Source organism: Dipodomys ordii, unplaced genomic scaffold (genome assembly GCF_000151885.1).
Source record: "Dipodomys ordii isolate 6190 unplaced genomic scaffold, Dord_2.0 Scaffold57, whole genome shotgun sequence".
Lineage (NCBI taxonomy): Eukaryota > Metazoa > Chordata > Mammalia > Rodentia > Heteromyidae > Dipodomys > Dipodomys ordii.
In genome coordinates this window covers 13,341,379-13,360,347 of record NW_012267273.1, presented here as the reverse complement: position 1 = coordinate 13,360,347, position 18,969 = coordinate 13,341,379, and the positions used below count along the sequence as shown (strand labels likewise).

At 41.0% G+C, this 18,969-nt stretch overlaps 1 protein-coding gene across 2 annotated transcripts in view; it reads left to right on the top strand.

The window, feature by feature from the left end:
- Positions 1 to 13,982, top strand: part of Adcy10 (adenylate cyclase 10 (soluble)) — a 73,437-nt gene extending 59,455 nt beyond the window's left edge. For both annotated transcript variants that reach the window (XM_013021767.1, XM_013021768.1), the window contains 12 exons: positions 1,839 to 1,908; positions 2,161 to 2,392; positions 3,205 to 3,312; positions 3,960 to 4,135; positions 6,572 to 6,728; positions 8,317 to 8,521; positions 8,602 to 8,698; positions 9,318 to 9,433; positions 10,582 to 10,699; positions 11,789 to 11,984; positions 12,594 to 12,782; positions 13,311 to 13,982. In XM_013021767.1, the coding sequence (XP_012877221.1) occupies positions 1,839 to 1,908; positions 2,161 to 2,392; positions 3,205 to 3,312; positions 3,960 to 4,135; positions 6,572 to 6,728; positions 8,317 to 8,521; positions 8,602 to 8,698; positions 9,318 to 9,433; positions 10,582 to 10,699; positions 11,789 to 11,984; positions 12,594 to 12,782; positions 13,311 to 13,472 (1,826 nt within the window). In that variant the 3' untranslated portion in view covers positions 13,473 to 13,982. The remainder of the gene's footprint in view (positions 1 to 1,838; positions 1,909 to 2,160; positions 2,393 to 3,204; positions 3,313 to 3,959; positions 4,136 to 6,571; positions 6,729 to 8,316; positions 8,522 to 8,601; positions 8,699 to 9,317; positions 9,434 to 10,581; positions 10,700 to 11,788; positions 11,985 to 12,593; positions 12,783 to 13,310) is intronic.
- Positions 13,983 to 18,969: the final 4,987 nt, after the last annotated feature.

The window sequence follows — 18,969 nt, the reverse complement described above, 5'->3', positions numbered from 1 at the left end:
GATGGTGTATTTGGCATAAACCAGACAGTGGTGAAGTTGATTCTTTTTTTCAATTCTCTGTTCTTTTTAAAAACTGTTATTTTTCTGAGTCTGAATTCATTCTGAGGCTCTACAGACCATGAGCTTCCTCATGGGCTTACTCTGTCAGCTTCTTCCAACTTTTTCTTACTCCTTTAGTTTCCAGAACTGTGTGCAATCTCACTTAACATTTCATTTATTTATTCAATATATATTTTCTAAATTGTTATTATGTGCCAGGCACTGCTCACTGCTTTGAACACCTCAGATATACTAGTGAACAAAGCAGCATTTTGTTGGAGAAGTAGACAATAAATGGGGAAAAACTCAAAAAATATGTAAATTACATATCATTCCATAAGTAATAAATTCCATGGAGAGAAACAGAAAATAAGTTGAATAGGGAAAGTATGGTTAGAAGTAGAAAGCATTTAGGGGAGTCCTCATTGAATAGATAGATGTAATACAGAGGAAGTAGGAATTTTGTCCTATAGTTTGGAAAGAGTATTCCAGAAAGAGGGAATGGTTAACACATGGTTCCCAAACAGGAATGTGTCTCCTAGAGCTGGGGCTAGGAATATAGCTGAATTTTAGAACTCATGTTTCCTGTGTATATGGCCTTATGTTCAGTTCTATTTAGTCCTGCACCTGGAGAGACAGAAGACAAAAATAAAATGTCAGTTTGATGTTTTGAACTTGACGTCTTAGTTTGAAGGATGTGAAACTATAAATAAATAGATTCAAAGGCTACTTACTTTTCTCCTTTCTTTGGAGAACTTTTGAACATTTTATATCTTTTATTCTTTTTACATTTACAGATCTTGCTTATAGCAGGAAACAATACAATAGCTCCTTTATAAATAAAGGAAATTGACAACTATATATGATTCCTTCAATCGGTAAATCATATAATGACAAAGAATATGTCTTGTACACCTTAACTTTATTTGCTTTCTCTAGCCAATATTACTTTTCTCTGCATTTTGTTTTGCCATACATGGTGCCATACAAGGTCCTGGTGATTAATCCCAGGACCTTGCTTATGGTAGGCAAGCACTCTATCACAGAGCTACAGCCCACCTCCTATCATCATCATCAACAACATCAACATATATATATATATATATAGTGTTATTTATGTATATATGTATGTGTTGAAGACAGAATACTGTTTTTACTCATTGATTTTTTTTCAACAAGCATGCATTTATGTTGCATTTAGGTAGCAAATATACAGTGGGAACTAGGTAGTAATCTAGCTACTGGGGCTATAGTATAAAAATCATAGACATATATTTACTTTTATAAATTTGACTTTTAGTGGATGCCAATAAATAGTAAAAACAAGATCAACTAGTAAAATTACCAGGAGCCTTTTAAGTCTTAATAACTAGGCTAAATTCCATTCTAATTGAATTGCAACACATTAGGGAGTTATTTATTAGAATTACTATTGGCAGAAAATAATAGGAATCCAGAATTTCCTCTTACTTTCCATTGACCAGCTCTTAGTCATATGACCACAGCTCAGTTGCAAAAGAAGCTGGGAAATGTAACTACTCTGAATAAAATTGAGCTTAGTTAAGTAAAGAAAGAAGGAACAATGGAAATTGAGGTAGAAACCAATAGTTTCTATCACAGGAATCTGAATTAGGGTTTTTAACCTTTACTCTGACTCAGCCATGTAATCCCAGCATCTGGGAGGTTAAGGAAGAGAATATCATGAATTTGTAACCAGCCTGGGCTACACAGTGAGATTTGTCTTTAAAAATAAACAAACAACTTCAATCACCCATTTAACTCATCTGCTTATTTTCTAGATAAAGAAGAGATCATGTTTTCTAAAGCAGAGATGCCTAAGATATCTGAATTTTTTCCTGAAAATCTCAGGTATGAGAATATATATAGTTTAAAAGTTGATGCATAAATAATTGTCATTCAAGTCACAATTAGAATCATTTATCTGAAGAGCCATTTGGGCCTCTTAGGTACAATGGGAAAATGTCAAGGGGAGTTGCAGGGAGAGTTTGGTCAGTAGCATCTACATTAGTTTTTATTATCTTGTTCTAAAGTTTTAAAAGACATTTTTACTATTGAAGTGTATACTACATGTACTATTTGTCGGTCTTTTTATTTGAACAGTCCTCAAGGAATCAAGGAAAAGATTTTGGGGTTTTTTGACCTTATTATAACAAAAATGAGGACATCTCAGGAAGATATCATCCCTCTGGAATCTTGCCAGTGTGAGGAGATCCTTCAAATGGTCATTTTACCACTGGCCCATCATTTTGTAGCTTTGGAAGAAAACAACAAAGCCTTATATTACTTCCTGGAAATTGCATCTGCTTATCTCATCCTAGGTGATAACTATAGGGTAAGCAGTTTCTACTCAGACCTACTCTACCCTTAGAGAACTTAAGAGACTGCACAGCCAGGAGGGAGTGCACATGGAAATCTCATTGCTCCTTGTTGATTCCTACAGCAACATTCTTTTTTGTTTGTTTTTAATGTGTCTCAGTGTTAGGTAACTGAACAATGCTCAAAGCCCTTGGTTAATTTTTTAAAGCTATGTATAGCCCAATTTATACCCTAAGGAGTCATGAATAATTCAGAAGACATTGAAGCCAAAGAATTACTAGGTGTCATGGTGTGCAATGCATTTGCACTTCCATTCTCACCACAGGAAATCTGCCTGGATTAAGACTCAACAGGCTTCCATCCCCTTGCCTTTTGCACATTTACCATGACTTCAGGAGACCAGGAGATACTGACTTGTCTTACTCTTCAAGTCTGATCTTATCTTGATGTCACATGTTCCAAGGATCATCAATCTCATGATGCCATAGGAGGTTGAAGTATAAATGATGAGAGTTGTTAGGGCCTTACTTTCTTCTGCCTTCTAAAGATGGTGAGGGACGTCTATAAGGAAGGGAGGACTGGGTATCGCCCTAACTCGTTCTAAAAATGGAGCCTGCTTTTCATACAGGTAGAGATGCTATCCGTGGCAGTGTATACTTTATTGGAAATAGGGAGGCTGGGGATAGATTTCTTACAGCAGGAAATTGCCCTGGGAGGAACTTAAGGGGGAAGGCAATTCATGTGATTCCTTCAGTATCTGGGGCCCACAGCCTTTCAGTGGTCTAACTGTACAACTCAATGCTTTTCAACTCCCCATGCTACTTTCAGGCATATTTGTATTTGAATGAAGGAGAAAGGCTTCTGAAAATTCTTAAGAGGGAAAAATCTTGGAGTCAGACTTTTGAGTCTGCCACCTTTCATACCCTCAAAGGTCAGGTAAGAAACCATTAAAGCATAAATCTGCTATTTTCTTTGGGTCTTTCCATAAAGAAGTTATTTTTATACTTTCATGTTGTCACTTTGTCCCCTACCACAAATTCTTGTCCAAGACTGTATAACCTCAAGTCCCTAAACACACAGCCTCCTTACTATCACTTACCAGGAATGGGACAGGTGGACATCTGTATAGTTTGTAACTAGACACCAGTGGCTGACACCTGTAAACCTAGCTACTCAGGAGGCTGAGATCCTGGGGATCCCAGTTTTAAGTCAATCTGGCCATCTCCAAATGGCCAAAAAAAGCAGGCTGGAGGTGTGGCTCAAATAATTCAAGTAATAGAGCACCAGCCACCAGCAAATAAATTGAGTGACTGTGTGAGGACCTGAGTTCAAGCCCCAGAACCAAAAAAAAGAGATTTTTTTTAACAATCTAGACAAATGGACCTGTATAAGTAAACTTTTTCTCAGAGATAGATTTTGATACTGAACTAAGATGCTAAATCCTCATCCCTAGCCTTCATACATACATCCATAAACATTTGGGCCAAGGAGGATTTTGTTTCTGGAACATCCCACAATATTTTGTTGCTGGTATATATTATGTCCAGACTCATTGCTTTTCCTCTCTTCCTCTCTCCCCATAGGTCTGCTTTAATATGGGACACATGGTGCTTGCCAAGAAAATGCTGAGGAAGGCTCTGAAGCTTCTCAATCGAGTCTTCCCTTACAACTTTATCTCCCTGTTTCTCCAAAGCCATGTTGAGAAGAACAGACATTTCCATTTCTTGAATCAGCAGGGCCAAGAGGGCCTACCTCCAGAGTAAGGAACATGCTGGGGAAAGATGAGTGCTTCATCCTATTCCTTAATGAGACATACTTTCACATGATGCAAACCAGCCCTCAAATCCTGGGGCATAAAGACTTCTGTTTAGTTTGATCCCTTTCTAGAGAAGGGGGAGGCAGAAGTCAGTGAAGCTCCCCGGCCAGAGTTGCATTTCACAGGCAGTGATTGTCAAAGGGAGTTCAGATGACCTCAGTATGAGGGTTCCCTTTATAAAGTGAGCCCCAGTGTTCCTTCTACTCATTTAGCCCTAAAACCCTGGCCCTCTGTCATCCACCTTCCAATCACAGCCAGCACTAATGCTCCTAGAACCTCAGTCTCCAGCCCTCTATCATTCAGTGCTAAGATAAAGAGCAGGCCCTCTGCTAAAAACAAAACAAAACAATGATAAGGATGGGCATTACATGGGGATGTCCATTGGCCAAAATTGGACTCTTAAGATTTGTACCTGCCAGTATATACACATTAATAATGAAACAAACAATAATGGTTTTGAAAGTGGAGAGTGGATGGGAAGGTAGATGAAGTGAGACTATTGATTGTTGCTGAAGCTAAGTGTTAAGAACATATAATTCATAATGTGCTGTCGTTTCCATGTCTATATTTGAACTTTTCTAAAAGAAGCTTTTAAAATATCCCACCTATCTCATATATTCTACTTATCTAACAATTCATATCTAGGGAAATGCTTCCTTGTTGGAAGTCTGGAGAGCTGACAACCTCTCACTTGAGGAAGATAAATAGCATTATTTCTACAGTTTCTTCCTAAGGTTGCTAGCATCTGTTCCCTTGAGTAAATTGCTATAGCAATTGTTGCAATCTCAACAACAACAACAAAAAAACCTCCTCCCCAGGGAGTTAGTTTTAAAATGCTCATTTCTAGTTAGCATGGTGGTTCATGCCTGTTATAATCCTAGCTTCTTGGGAGGATAAGATCAGGAAGATTTCTGACTGGCAAAAATTTCATGAGATCTCCACCTAAAAACAAATAAAAGCTGAGCATGATGGTGCATATCTGTCTTCCTAGCTACAGAGGGAAGCATAAATAGGAGTGTGGTCTTGGTTGGTCCAGGCCAAAAAAAAAGACCTTATCTCAAAAATGATCAAAACAGGGCTGGGAAGGTGGCCCAGTGGTAGAGTGCTTGCCTTGCATGCCTGAGGCCCTGGGTTCGATTCCTCAGCACCACATAAGCAGAAAAAGCCAGAAGTGGCACTGTGGCTCAAGTGGTAGTGTGCTAGCCTTGAGCTGAAGAGCTGAGAGACAGTACTCAGGCCCAGAGTTCAGGCCCCCATGACCAGCAAAAAAAAAAAAAAATCAAAACAAACAGGATTGGGGGAATGGCTGAAGTGATACAAAACCCTGAGTCCAATGTGCCCCCCTTATATAAGAATAGATATAATTTCCTTTGTCAAGTGGAGGCCTAGCCTCCAATAGCAATGTGAAATAAAGAAAATAACACATGGAACTGAGGTAAATAGGGTTTGAAACCTGGCACCCTCACATTCTAGCCATGTGACTTTGAGTTAATGACTTCACCCATCTGAGTGTTAATTTTTTTTTCATGGCTGGTCCTGGGGTTTGAACACAGAGTCTGGGCACTGTTGCTGACCGTTTTTGCTCAAGACTAGTGTATCATTTGTGCCAGAGCTCCCCTTCTGGCTGTTTTTTTTGGGGGGGGGAGGTCGGTCATGGGGGTTGAATTCTGGGCTTGGGCGCTGTCCCTCAGCTCTTCAGCTCAAGGCGAGCGCTCCACTGCTTGAGCCACAGCGCCACTTCCAGTTTTCTGGTGGTTTATTGGAGATAAGAGTTTCATGGACTTCCCTGCCTGGGCTGGCTTTGAACCATGATCCTCGGATCTCAGCCTCCTGAGTAGCTAGGATTACAGGCATGAGCCACCGGCGCCCAGCTTCCTGGCTGTTTTTATTTTTTGAGTAGTTAATTGGAGGTAAGAGTCTCACAGACTTTCCTACCTGGACTGGCCTTGAACTGCAATCCTCAGATCTCAGCCTCCTGAGTAACCAGGAGCCACTGGCTTGAGTGTCACTTTCCTGGTGTGTAAAATGAGGTTAGTTATTCCTTCCTTTCCTATAAGGTTCTTATCAGACTGAAATGTGGTAACTGAGCTCAATGTGCCTTTTCAACAGCTTCATTTAATTAGCAATTACATGACACACACAGAGCAGGTGTTTTACCTACCTTAATCATCATGAAGTAGGCATTTTGGTCCTCATTGTAAAATGAAGAAAATATGTTTCATATAATCAAACATGCTTGCCACTAATGGGGGCAGATACAGATTCAAGTCAGGTTCAACTCCTGAAACTACCCTGAGACACTGTGTGTGGTATTCCCTAAACATGCTAGTTATCATAAACTTCTCTCTCTGTGTTTCATTTGTTTTACTTAATCAATAGGAAGAAGAAGTTGGCACAACTTTACCAGGAAACCACTTGCTTCTCCTTGCTATGGCAGATCTATAGCTTAAATTACTTTTTTCATCACAAGTATTATGGCAACCTGGCAGCTCTGATGCAAGTGAACACAGCACTGGAAACTCAAAATGATTTCCAGGTAGGGCATTTTCTCTAGCTGCTCCTAGAATTTTGGAATCTCATTTGGAGAGAAAATTCTAACAAAGTCAACTAGAATTGAAAATTATAAGGATAAAATAAAAGCCTGACTAGGTTGTTTTTGCCAGCAGCTCTTAAAACACTTTGGCCCCCAAATCACTTCACATTCTTAGAAATTACTGAACTTTTGCCAGGCACTAGGAAATCATCAGCCTGTAATTCTAGCTGTTCAGGAGGCTGAGATCTGAGGATTGCAATTTGAAGCAAACTCAAGGCATGAAAGTCCATGAGACTCTTATCTCTAATCAACCACCAAAAGCCCAGAAGTAGACCTTGGCTCAAGTGGTAGAGCACCAACCTTGAGTGAAAAAGCTAAGGGACAGCACTCCGGCCTACATCCAAGCCCCAGTACTGGACCAATTTGGAAGCATTGATGTTTTCAAGTTGCTTTTATCTACCTGAGTCTTATCTGTTAATTGTTATTATAGAACTCAAACTTGGAAATTTAAAATACTTTAAAATAGAAGTAATAGACACATTCCATGTTTTCACTAAAAATCTATTTCTCTAAGCAAAAAAAAAATGTAGTAAAGTATGGCCATCAGTTACATAGATGTCTTGCTTTATAGATGTAAACTAGATCCTTCCACCTACTTCTACTTTGATTCTGTGGCAATATCACACACATTACCACTGGAAAACTGCAATATACTCAGAGAATGAAAGTTATGGAGGGAAGTTTTAAACAATGATTCTCTTTTTTAAAAGATAGAATCAAGCCAGGTGCCAGTGGCTCATGCCTATAATCCTAGCTACTAAGATCTGAGATGACTATTCAGAGCAAGCTGGGACAGGAAAGTCCAGGAGACTTTTATATCCAATTAACCACCAAAAAGCTGAAAGAGGAGTTGTAGCTTAAGTGGTAGAAGATAGCTGTGAATAAAAAAGCCAAATGAATCTATCAAGTCATGGGTCCAAACCTGAGACTGAGAGGACAGCCCAAACAAAAAAGTTTGTGAAAGCCCATCTCAATAGAAAAAGCTGGGTGTGTGGTATGTACCTGTCATCTCAGTTATGGTAGGAAACCTAAATAAGAGGATCATAATCTAGGTGAGCCTAGGCTTCGACCCCCTCCCCACTAAAAAAGCAAGACCCTGTCTCCAAAATAAAGCTTAAAGGAGTGTGGCTTAAGCAGTAGATCATGTGCCTAACAAGTACAAAACACTGAATTCAAATCCTAGTATAACCATAAAAAAATCTTTTATCTCCATTCTTTACCCTCCCTTCTCCTGCAAAAAAAAAAAAGCACCTACCATTTAAACTTTGAAGAGCTCTTCTCAGTTGTCAGCATATATCTGTTAAATACAGGTGACATTTGATTTTTTTACAGAGATTAAAATATTTGTATTTTTATTTAAGAATGGTAGGCAAAAGAAGCCATTGAGGTCATTGGTTGGTTAGATCCGATTTGATTTGTGTATGTCCTGATGCCCAAATGTTTGCTGACAGGAACTGGGTGGTTTTCTCTGCTTCCTGGTTTGGGTTCCACTTCAATGTTTCCCTACTGTCCTCCATTGCTGCCATTTCAGATCGTTAAGGCTTACCTGGACTATTCACTGTACCACCAGCTGACTGGCTATCAGGGCATGTGGTTCAAATATGAAATCATGGCCATGGAACACATCTTGAACCTACCCCTGAAAGGCGAGGGCATTGAAATCGTGGCACATGTGGCTGATACATTGGGCTACATCAAGTTCATAATGGGTCACCTGGACCTGGCCATTGAGTTAGGTAAGGGCTGTCTGGGCATGCAGGGGCTTGAAGACACAGGTCATTACTTCTAATACATACTGGCATTGTTTTCTTTTTAGGCTCTCGAGCCCATAAGATGTGGGCCCTGCTCCGGAATCCCAACAAACACTATATAGTCCTCTGCAGACTTAGCAAATCGCTCTTCTTGAAAAGCAGGTATTTATCTTAAAATATTTTCCAAATTTAGAAAACCATATGATTGCGTGTTCTGGGCTTGGTGGACTCTGGTGATACTGTTGGAAAAGGAGCAAAGACCCTGGAGTAAGATGACATGACTGGTAATTGTCATCTTTTACCTTTGGATACCAGTTTTTGTTTTTCTGTTAAGTCTTTTAACAGAATTCTTGCATATATATCAACCCTCATCTGGTTCTTCTGTCCATGACTGGAGGGGATATTATCTTCCCTATTGTGAAAATCAGGCCTCTAACTCTTAGAGGTACATGGAGAAAAGGAAAGTCTGCTCAGAGAATAGCAGTCAGGAATGGAGGCTCAGGCTATTGTAGCCTGGTTCTGATCACCCAGATTTGGAGGAAATCTAATAAAACCACTTGAGAAAAGAATAATAAAACCACTTGAGAAAAGAAAACAACAACAACAAAAAAAACAACTAACTAGGGAGTTAGGTCCCAGTCTTGAGCAGAGGTCGGGTTTCAGTTTTTATGTCTCTTTGCCATATTTGGCACTGAATTTCTGTGCAGGACCAAGATTAGGCAATGACTGAATTTCATCCTTTTCTCTCCATTGTTTAATCCTACCATCTTTTCTTCCAAAGATACAAGCAACTGATTCAGGTGATGGGGTGGCTGTGGGATCTTTCTGTTGCAGAAGAGCACATCTTTAGCAAGGCATTTTTCTATTTTGTCTGCTTGGATATCCTGCTTTATTCTGGTAAGTGTGGCCTTGGAACTGAGAAGTAAGTGGGAGTGTGGCCCATATGTTGATTTGTTAGAGCCAGGCTTCAAGACTGTCTGTTTTCAGGCTGGATGGTCATATAAGAAAGGGATGCAGAGAACCTGGAGATATGATCTTAGGAGCAAGGATTGTAAGGGAGCCATAAAATAATTAATTAAATCTTGAAGGACTTCTTGGATCTAAGCTGTCAGTTACATTGTCAGATGTTCATATATGTAATCATCACTGGCACTAACTTAGTATTTAATTTTTATTTGTTTTGTTGTTTTTTTTGGGGGGGGGCAGTCATGGGGCCTGAACTCTGGGCCTGGGCGCTGTCCCTCAGCTCTTCAGCTCAAGGCTAGCACTCTACCACTTGTGCCACAGCACCACTTCCGGCTTTTTTCTTTTTGCTTATGTGGTGCTGAGGAATTGAACCCAGGGCCTCTGGCATGCAATGCAAGCACTCTACCACTGAGCCACCTTCCCAGCCCCATAGTATTTAATTTTTAAGGAATATACTTAGGAATTTCATGCTTTACAATGAAGTGTTGGATTGCTAACCATGAGAGCTGTTGATGATTTGGAAAACAAAGTTCTTTCCTGCCAAGCTTTAAATGACAGGTTGACAGTCCTGAGTGTCCACATCAGACCAGAGAATACCATCAGAGGGCTATTTTCTACCCTGATTATTTTTCCAGTATTAGGTCTTGAATTAAGGGCCTCATATTTGCTAGGCAAATACTTCACCTCTTGAGCCATACCTCCAGTCACACGTGGTTTTGAAAGAGGAAGTACGGGTGGAAATATGGAGAAGTTCCAGGCTATTCTAGGGTGTGCTCTGCATTTGAACTAGAAAAGTATGGCTTAACCTCCACCCCTGCCTAGTGTGCCTTTATGAAATTATGTTATAGAACCATAACAATCCATAATGTAATCCAGATTCAGCAAGGACAGGGAAATACAGTCAAATGGTTGTTGCAATCAATGGAACCCTCTAGATGCATAAAGTGATCAGAGACTACTGACTCTCATTGATGGAAAAGTCTATTGGGAGCATCTAGATAAGAAAGATGATTCCTCTTCTCCCCAAACACCCCTACACATGCGTACCAGCAATGATTTCATGTTTCTCTATTATTTAGGTTTTGTTTATAGGACATTTGAAGAATGTTTAGAGTTTATATGCCAAAATGAAGACAACAGAATCCTCAAGTTCCAAAATGGACTTCTCCTGGGACTTTATTCCTGCATAGCAGTCTGGTAATAATGTGCTATTGATCACTCAATGAGAACAGTTCTCTTACATGTTTTATATGAAAGCAAAAGTACTCACAAACTATATCTGAGATCTCTTAAAGGTATTAGGAAATATTTACCTGAGAAATCTCCTAGTTCTTCACCCTCAGCAAGTGCAGAAAAGTTGTCGTATATGATATAATACTTATTTATATTCTCATCATATGGGATGATAAGAAAAGATTATAGGACAAAAACCACCACCCCAGGGTAGGGGAAAAGTATGGATTTGTTACAGATGGGTGATCATGGAGGTGAAGATCTCAGATTCTTAGTGCCATCAATGAAGAACTGAATATAAAGAGGCAAAGCAAGAACTTTAATAGAGAAAGTCCACAATTAAGGGAAACAGCAGATTCAAGCTAGATGGCTCAAGAGCAAATATGTGGTTAAGAAAGTTTCAGTTTTTAGGATTTGGAGATTATTTGGAGTGTTTGGGGGAATTCATGGTAATGGCAGACAGCTGATCTTAGAGAAATGAAGGGTCATGATGAGGAAGATTTTTGGCAGAGATCAGTGCATGTACAAAATTGCCAACCTATGGTTTCAATTATATGAGATGCAGTGTATATGCATGAAGTCTGAAGTAGGAGTTTGTTGTACTGTCAGCCCAAGGATGCAAAGGGTTCCACTATGCAGGTGCTTTGGTTTGGTTAGAACTGGCTGGAAGTTTTTCTGTTCCTAGAAAGAAATCTTACCTGAAAACTGACAACTCATAACCCCTAGGGAGAAATGGCCATGAGAAGTACTGGGGAGGAGATAGGACTTGGTGTCTGTTAGGGCCTGACTGGGATGTTGTTTTTATCATTCTTCCCCTATAGCCAACCAGCCTCTGAGTCCTATCTGTGGATTTTGCTAAACCCAAAGAGAAACTATTTGGGGTGGGGATGTAGATTACAAGTATACTCATTATAGACTTTTTTTTCTTCTTGTATACATTGTGTACATCGTATTAATTGTCACAAGTAGTCTAGAGATGACTGTCATATACAGGAGGATATGCATAGGTTATGTGTAAATGTTGATTGTTCTCTCTCCTCTATGATGGTACAGGTATGCTAGACTTCAGGAATGGGACAACTTTTACAAATTTTCTAACAGAGCTAAAGCCCTAGTGCCAAGAAGAACCCCAACAGTTCTTTACTATGAAGGAATCATTAGGTACATGGAGGGGCAAGTTCTTCACCTTCAGAAGCAAATTGAAGAGCAATCTGAGAATGCCCAGGACAGTGGGGTTGAGCTGCTTAAGGTGAGGCCTGGTTTCAATTTTTCCAGAATAAATTCCTACCTTAGTGGCTTTCCATTTTCTCCTCCTCCCCCTCCTCCTCTTCCTCCTCCTACTCCTCTTCCTTCTCCCTCCTTCCCTCCTTTTCCTCTCCTCTTCCTGTTTGTTTTTGAGGTCTCACACTAGGTTTGAATTCTCAATTCTTTTACCTCCACCTCGCAATTGCTGGGATTACAGGTCTGCACGATACCCAGTACCTTCCTAGACTGTTTCTTTTAGATGAAAACATTTCTACATGTTTGTAATAGAAGGTGATTTGGTTTTTTGGAGTTTTTTGTTTTTGTTTTTTGCCAGTCCTGGGGCTTGAACCCAGGGCCTGGGCTCTGTCCCTGAGCTACTCTATGCTCACAGCTAGCACTCTACCAGTTGAGCCACGGCACTACTTCTGGCTTTTTCTGAGTAGTTTATTGGAGATGAGTCTCACCGACTTTGCTGCCCAGGCTGCCGTTGAACCATAACCTTCAGATCTCAGCCTCCTGATTAGCCCCAGCAGGAAAGTCCTTGAAACCCTTTATTAGTCAGGATATTTTTTATCTTAATATTCTCTGCATCTCTCTCTCTTTCCCTCTCTAGAACTTAGAGCGTCTTGTGGCTCAAAACACCACTGGCCCTGTTTTCTACCCAAGACTCTACCACCTGATGGCCTATGTCTGCATATTAATGGGAGATGGGGAAAACTGTGACCTCTTTCTGAACACAGCCTTGCAGCTCTGTGAAAGACAGGGTAATATGCTGGAGAAATGCTGGCTGAATATGAGCAAGGTGTGTATCAGCTGTTAAGCTGCCACAGGATTCTCACCCTTCTAAGAAAGGCCCAGAAGGCTACGTTCTAGTTAGGTCACTCTTAATTAGTCCATTTGGACTGCTATCACAAAATACCCAGACTGTGAAATTTATATATAATAGACAGTTACTGCTCACAGTTTTAGTGGTGCTAGAGAAGCCTGTTTTTCAATGATGGTGCCTCTTGTTGTGGTCTTGCTTGGCAAAATGTAGAAGAGGGAAATATGTTCCATATACTCCCCTCCCCACACACACTGGAACTAGGACTGGAAGTCAAGTGCATTGTCCCTTAGCTTTCTTGCTTAAGGCTGCCTTAGAGACAAAAATTTTGCTAGCCAAGGTAAACAGACTACAGGAAGAGAGCCTTGAAACTGTATGGATAGAGGATAGTTATGAGTGAGCTCCCACCTGTGCAAAGCCAAGACTTTCTTCTCATATAAAGGCCAGTTTCACTGATCCAAGTCAAAGAGTGCTCACTAACCCTTTGTTCCCTATAACCCTCTCAAGGAATGGTGGTACTCGAGTTCTGAGTTAACATCAGACCAATGGCTGCACACTGTCTTGAGTCTCCCGACCTGGGACAAAATTGCATCAGGCAAGATAAGCATTCAAGATGTTCAAAAGAACAAATTCTTGATGAGAGTTAACATCCTGGACAATCCTTTCTAACATTTTGTGAAAGAAAACAAAACCTGGTAAGAGCCATCCCTTTACCACAAAGCCTTCATGATCTTTCTGCAGGTTTCATGGGTGCTTCCATACCAGATACTGTTTGTTACTTCTTTCTAGAGAGTCAAAAATGGTTAGACATCATCCCTCTTCGCTTTCTCTAACTTTATACAAATTGCCTTTACCTTTGTTGGATGTTGCTATATCCTGTTTTGTTGAGCCTGTGAGAAATTGTATCACATGGGAAAATATTAATATCAAGGTGGTTTGATGTCTTGTATTATGACAGACATGTTCCTAATTAATGATTAAAATGTTTATTTTTAAATGTCTAGCTGTTGTCTAGAGGTAGCATAATATTTTAAGTAGCAAACTTTCTGTTCCTCATCTCTAAGGATGAGATTGGAAAAGATTCATTTTTGCTGGCTTTTGAAGCCAGGATGCTTTTGTCGTACTAGCCCCTTTAACCAAAAACATAAAATATCTTTGGAAATAAAACTTTAATTGAAGTATTAATACTTTTGACAAATTATTTGCCTATCTATTTAGTACTGGGATCAAACCCAGGGCAATGTATATATTAGCATAAACACTGCCACTGAGCTACAGCCTTAGCTTAAAATGTATTTAGTAGTTAAGACACAATAGAATTCATCTTTATTTCCCAGAGATTAAGGGATGTGTGTGTGTGTGAGAGAGAGTAGTTTTTCCTCCTGATAATTTGAGTTCTATAAAGGAAGTGCAGCAAAACTATATGGTAGAAGGAGGTTAGCCACCAGATGCTTAGCAGCCTGGCATGCTGGGAAGGGCAATACACTATGAAATCAGTATATCAGGCTCATACTACATACTGGTGGCTCATACCTGTAATCCTAGCTACTCAGGAGACTGAGATCTGGGGGTAGAGATTAGAAGCCAGTCTGGGCAGGTTAATTTAAGAGACTTTTATCTCCAATCACCAAAATCAAAACACCAAAAGGGCTGGGTTAAACCTTCCCCAATGACCTCTTCAGAACAATGGCCCAGAAGATAAGATAATGGGAAGGTTTTCTTCTTTATACAAAGTGAAGGTCACTCCTTTCTCAGCGCTCTCTAAGTAGGAGTGGTGGTAGGCAAATGTTGGATGAGTGGATAGGTCCAAAGAATGGGTGTGCTCACAAGACAAGCTAGAGCCATGCTTGCCCAGTAGAAAAGAAATATTTGACCGACAGAACTCAGAACCTGAGGCTCACTAGGCACAAGCTACACTGTACACACACACACACACACACACACACACACACACACACACACACACACACATATACACCAGTGCCAGCTTTGGTCCCTGCTACCAGAGAAAGGGGAACCTGGAAGGGCATCCATGTAAATTACTAGTATTCTACCAGGTGAAGTTCTCCAGGAAGAAAGGAGCTGGGGGTATTTTCAGCTATCTGTCAAACGTTTGCTCTCTAGGACTTCAAATGCCGTTTTCACATGTTATTGGCTTCTGACCAAGCCAAAGCAAAGGCTAAGCAGGAGTGGAGAATATAGAAAGGACAGGGCAGGTGCTTATCAGATGTATGATGGCATAATTCCATGAGAAAAGATGTTGATCATGTGTGTGATATATTTATGACAGCCAAGAAAGGGTATCAACCAAAGTATCCATTGAGGAATGAATGGATAAAGAAAATGTGGCATTGTATACACATTAAAATGCCATTCATCCACAAAAAGGAACAGAATCCTTTCCTTTGCAGCAACACAGATGGAACTGGAGACCATTATGTTAAGGAAAATAACTGAGGCACAGAAAGATAAGTACTGTATGCTCTCATTTTATTTCTAGAAGCTTAAAAAAATTATCTCTGTTGGGTGCTTGTGGCTCAGCCTGGTAATCCTAGCTACTCGGGAAGCTCAGATCTGAAGCATTTAGAAGCTAGTCCAGGCAGACAAATCCAAGACTATTATCCCCAGTTAACCTGAAAAAAGCCTAAATTGGAGGTGTGGCTCAAGTGGTAGAGAGCCAGCTGTTATTGAAAAATCCAACAGAGAGTATGAAGGCCTGAATTCAAGCTCCAGTATTCACACACACACACACACACACACACACACACACACACACACACTTTTATCTCATATAGGAAGAGATAACAAAATGTTACCATAGGCTAAGAAACTGTAGGGAGAGAGTCACTGGAGAGAGGATGGGCTGTACAGAGATACTGTTGGGTAGGACACAGGCGAACATTGGTAACTATGGTTAAGATAAACAAGAAGCATTAGAAAACTAGATTGCACATTCCCTATGTTCAAATTCACATATATCAGGTCTGATGACAGGAACCATGAACTTGGCTTCTGGTCCTATTGTCCAGTTATGTGGCCTTGAGCAAATCTTACATCAGTTTCCTTCTCTCTAATCTAAGCAAACTGTGTTTAGGGAAGCTGTAGGTGTATCTACTACAGGCCAGCAGATGGCAGCACTGGTCTGTTGTGCTACAGGCCCCGGAACCTTTTCTGGTCAAGCTTTTCCCAGCCCTTCTCTTCACAACTTCAGCCTCACACTTACACCCCCACTCTACATCCTCTTTAACTTCCCCAGGACCTACAGGAAGCTTACCGCAGGCATAGTTAGGAATATCTTGGGCAGAATTACCTTTAGGAGAAGGAAATAATAAATAATGCATGAAGAAAGAGAGAGGAATAGAAAAAGGATCTGTTGTATCGTTTTTCTTTAGTCATTCTTGAACTCCTCCTACACCTGTGAATTCCTCAAGGGCAGAGGTGCTCTCCTCCTGTCTCCAGCACTAAGCCCAGAGCTGAACATGCAGTAAATGTTCTAAAAGTATGTGTGAATTAATGACTATATTTAAGAACATTTTCATTTGATCATTTCAAGTTAATTCTTACAGACAGCCTTGGAATAAGGACCCCTTGTGAAGAACAAGAATGACTTCACATCCATGTATGAGCCAGGTTCTACCCCGTGGTTACAGTGATGAACAAGAGGCCAAGGACTAGTAGCTCATACCCGTAATCCTAGGTACTCAGGAGTTTGGGATCTGAGGATTTCTGTTGCAATTCCAGCCAGTAAATAACCAGTAAAAGGCCAGAAATGGAGCGCCAGCCTTGAGTGAAAATGCCAAATGAGACCAAGAGGCCCTTAGATTAAGCCCAGTACTGCAAGCTTCAAAAAAAGAAAAAGAAAAGAAAAGAGGAAAAAAAGAAGAAAGGGAAAGATAGAAAGAAAGGCAAAGAAAGTAATGAACAAGAAACCAGAGCCCACATATCAATTAAAGATGTGGACCTGAGACTTCCCTGGATTGGATGGAGTTGCTACCTTGGTGTCCTGGGGTAGGGGAGGGGGGGAGGGCAGAATCTGTTTCCTTTTTGTTGGTCCCATGGGGATAATAATAGTATCTTCATTAGACAGGTGTGGGTGAGTGCAGGTTAAGCACTTAGACTTCTATCTATGGGACAAACAGGCAATTAGGCTTCAGCGTGGTCTGGCACACATTGTATTGTGGCTGTAGAAGCCTGGCTGAGAACAGGGCTATGACTCAGACAGGTGATGCTGGGGAAGTTTTGGAGCCCTGGAGAGCCAGAAAAGATTTCTTGAGGAACCCCATATAGTGAAAGTGTGTAGTAAGGCCAGCACCACCTGAGCCTTGGGAGCAAGCTGCCTCAGGGGTTGAGACTCATCTTGCTCACAGTAGGCCTATACGGAAGGAGAACATGGGCCATATTTGTGAGTTAGAAAGACCCATCAATCTCAGGGCCCTGCACATGCTAACCAGGTGCTGTACCACTGAGCTAAATCACCAGCCCCAGGACAACCTGTTGCGTCCAGGTTGCAGGACCACCACCAAGAAGACCACTGAGAGTCAGACTTTACAGCTGTTTTAAGGTTTTATTTAGACAGGCTGAAGCTCGGGCCTCGTCCTACACTCCAACACAGCAGAGCCTAGGAGGAGAGCCCCGAGCTAAAGATTTGCAGGGCTTATAAAGGCACACAACCAACCAGGTGTTTGGATTACCACCACGTGTTGCTCTGCTAGACAGAATTTGCTGATCTTAATAAACAAGCAACAAGAGGTCACTGCCTCAAGACTTTAACCCTTCAAACCTACTTTTTATGAAGAATGGATGGCAAGTGAGCTGGAGGTAATTAATATTGTAGGTTTGGAATTCACTGGGCTGCTTATCATGACTCCTCTCTCTAGTCCCCCAGCCACTCATTCTGCCAATGCTCTTGAACCCTTTCCTAATTTTTTCTCCAATTCCTCTTCTCTATTTCCACTGCTGCTGAAACTCTCCAATAGCCACATATTGTATCCCAATGGCAGATTTCCAGTACCAATTGAAGTGACAGAATAAGCTTGCTAAAATTCAAATCCCTATTTAGTTTTTTAATACTTTTTCTTGTGAAAATACTGTACAGAGGGGTTACAATTACATGGCAAGATAATGAGTTCATTTCTTATCAAGCATTGTAGCCTCCTCCTTTGTTCAAATCCCTATTTGTTACATTACTGAAAATCCTATTTGTCTTCACAACAGTCCAATTTTTTTATTTTTTATTTTTATTTTTTTGCTCAAACTCTGGGCCTGGGTGCTCTCCCTGAGCTCCTTATGCTTTACCACTTGAGTCACAATGCCACTTCCTGCTTTTTCTTTTTTTCTTCTTCTTCTTTTTTTTTTGGGGGGGGGAGAGGGTCCGGTCATGGGGCCTGACTCTGGGCCTGGATGCTGTCCCTCAGCTCTTCAGCTCAAGGCTAGCGCTCTACCAGTTGAGCCACTGCGCCACTTCCGGCTTTTTTTCTTTTTGCTTATGTGGTGCTGAGGAATCGAACCCAGGGCCTCAGGCATGCAAGGCAAGCACTCTACCACTGAGCCACCCTCCCAGCGCCCAACTTCCTGCTTTTTCTGTGAGAAATGTTGATAGGATAAATTAGACTTTGCCTGAGAACCACACAGACATCCAGGTACAGAGAACAAAGAAAGGTTTATTGCCAGGGTGGGCAAGACCCCTTCTCACAAGGGAAAAGTGAGAAGAAGCGCCAGCTATTGTCTGAGACTTATATAACCTAGGAGGCTTAGGAGGGGCTAGAAGGGGCGAGGAAGTGGAGACCCTGGTGTGGATGTGAAGGCCAGGGGCTGCATCATGGTGGACTAGGATTTATAGCTACTGTCCAAATAGTAGATAAGGGGTCCTGCAGCTGACCAGACCTGAAGGTCACTCTAAGGGGCTCTTGTTGCTCTTCTATGGTAGTAGCTGCCCCAGAGAAGTGCCATCCCAAGGTAAAGGGGGTTGGAGGCTGATTATTCACTGCCTTTACTAAATGGGCCTAGTGTTGCCTAGGAAGGGAGTATGCTAAGCTGTGGAGAGGGGAAGGAGTATACTGAGCAATGGGAAGGGAGCTCATTTTGCTAACAAATGTCTCATGACCTTTCCTGCCCCAGCTATTTTTGATCCTCAGATCTTAGTCTCCTGATTAGCTAAGATTATATG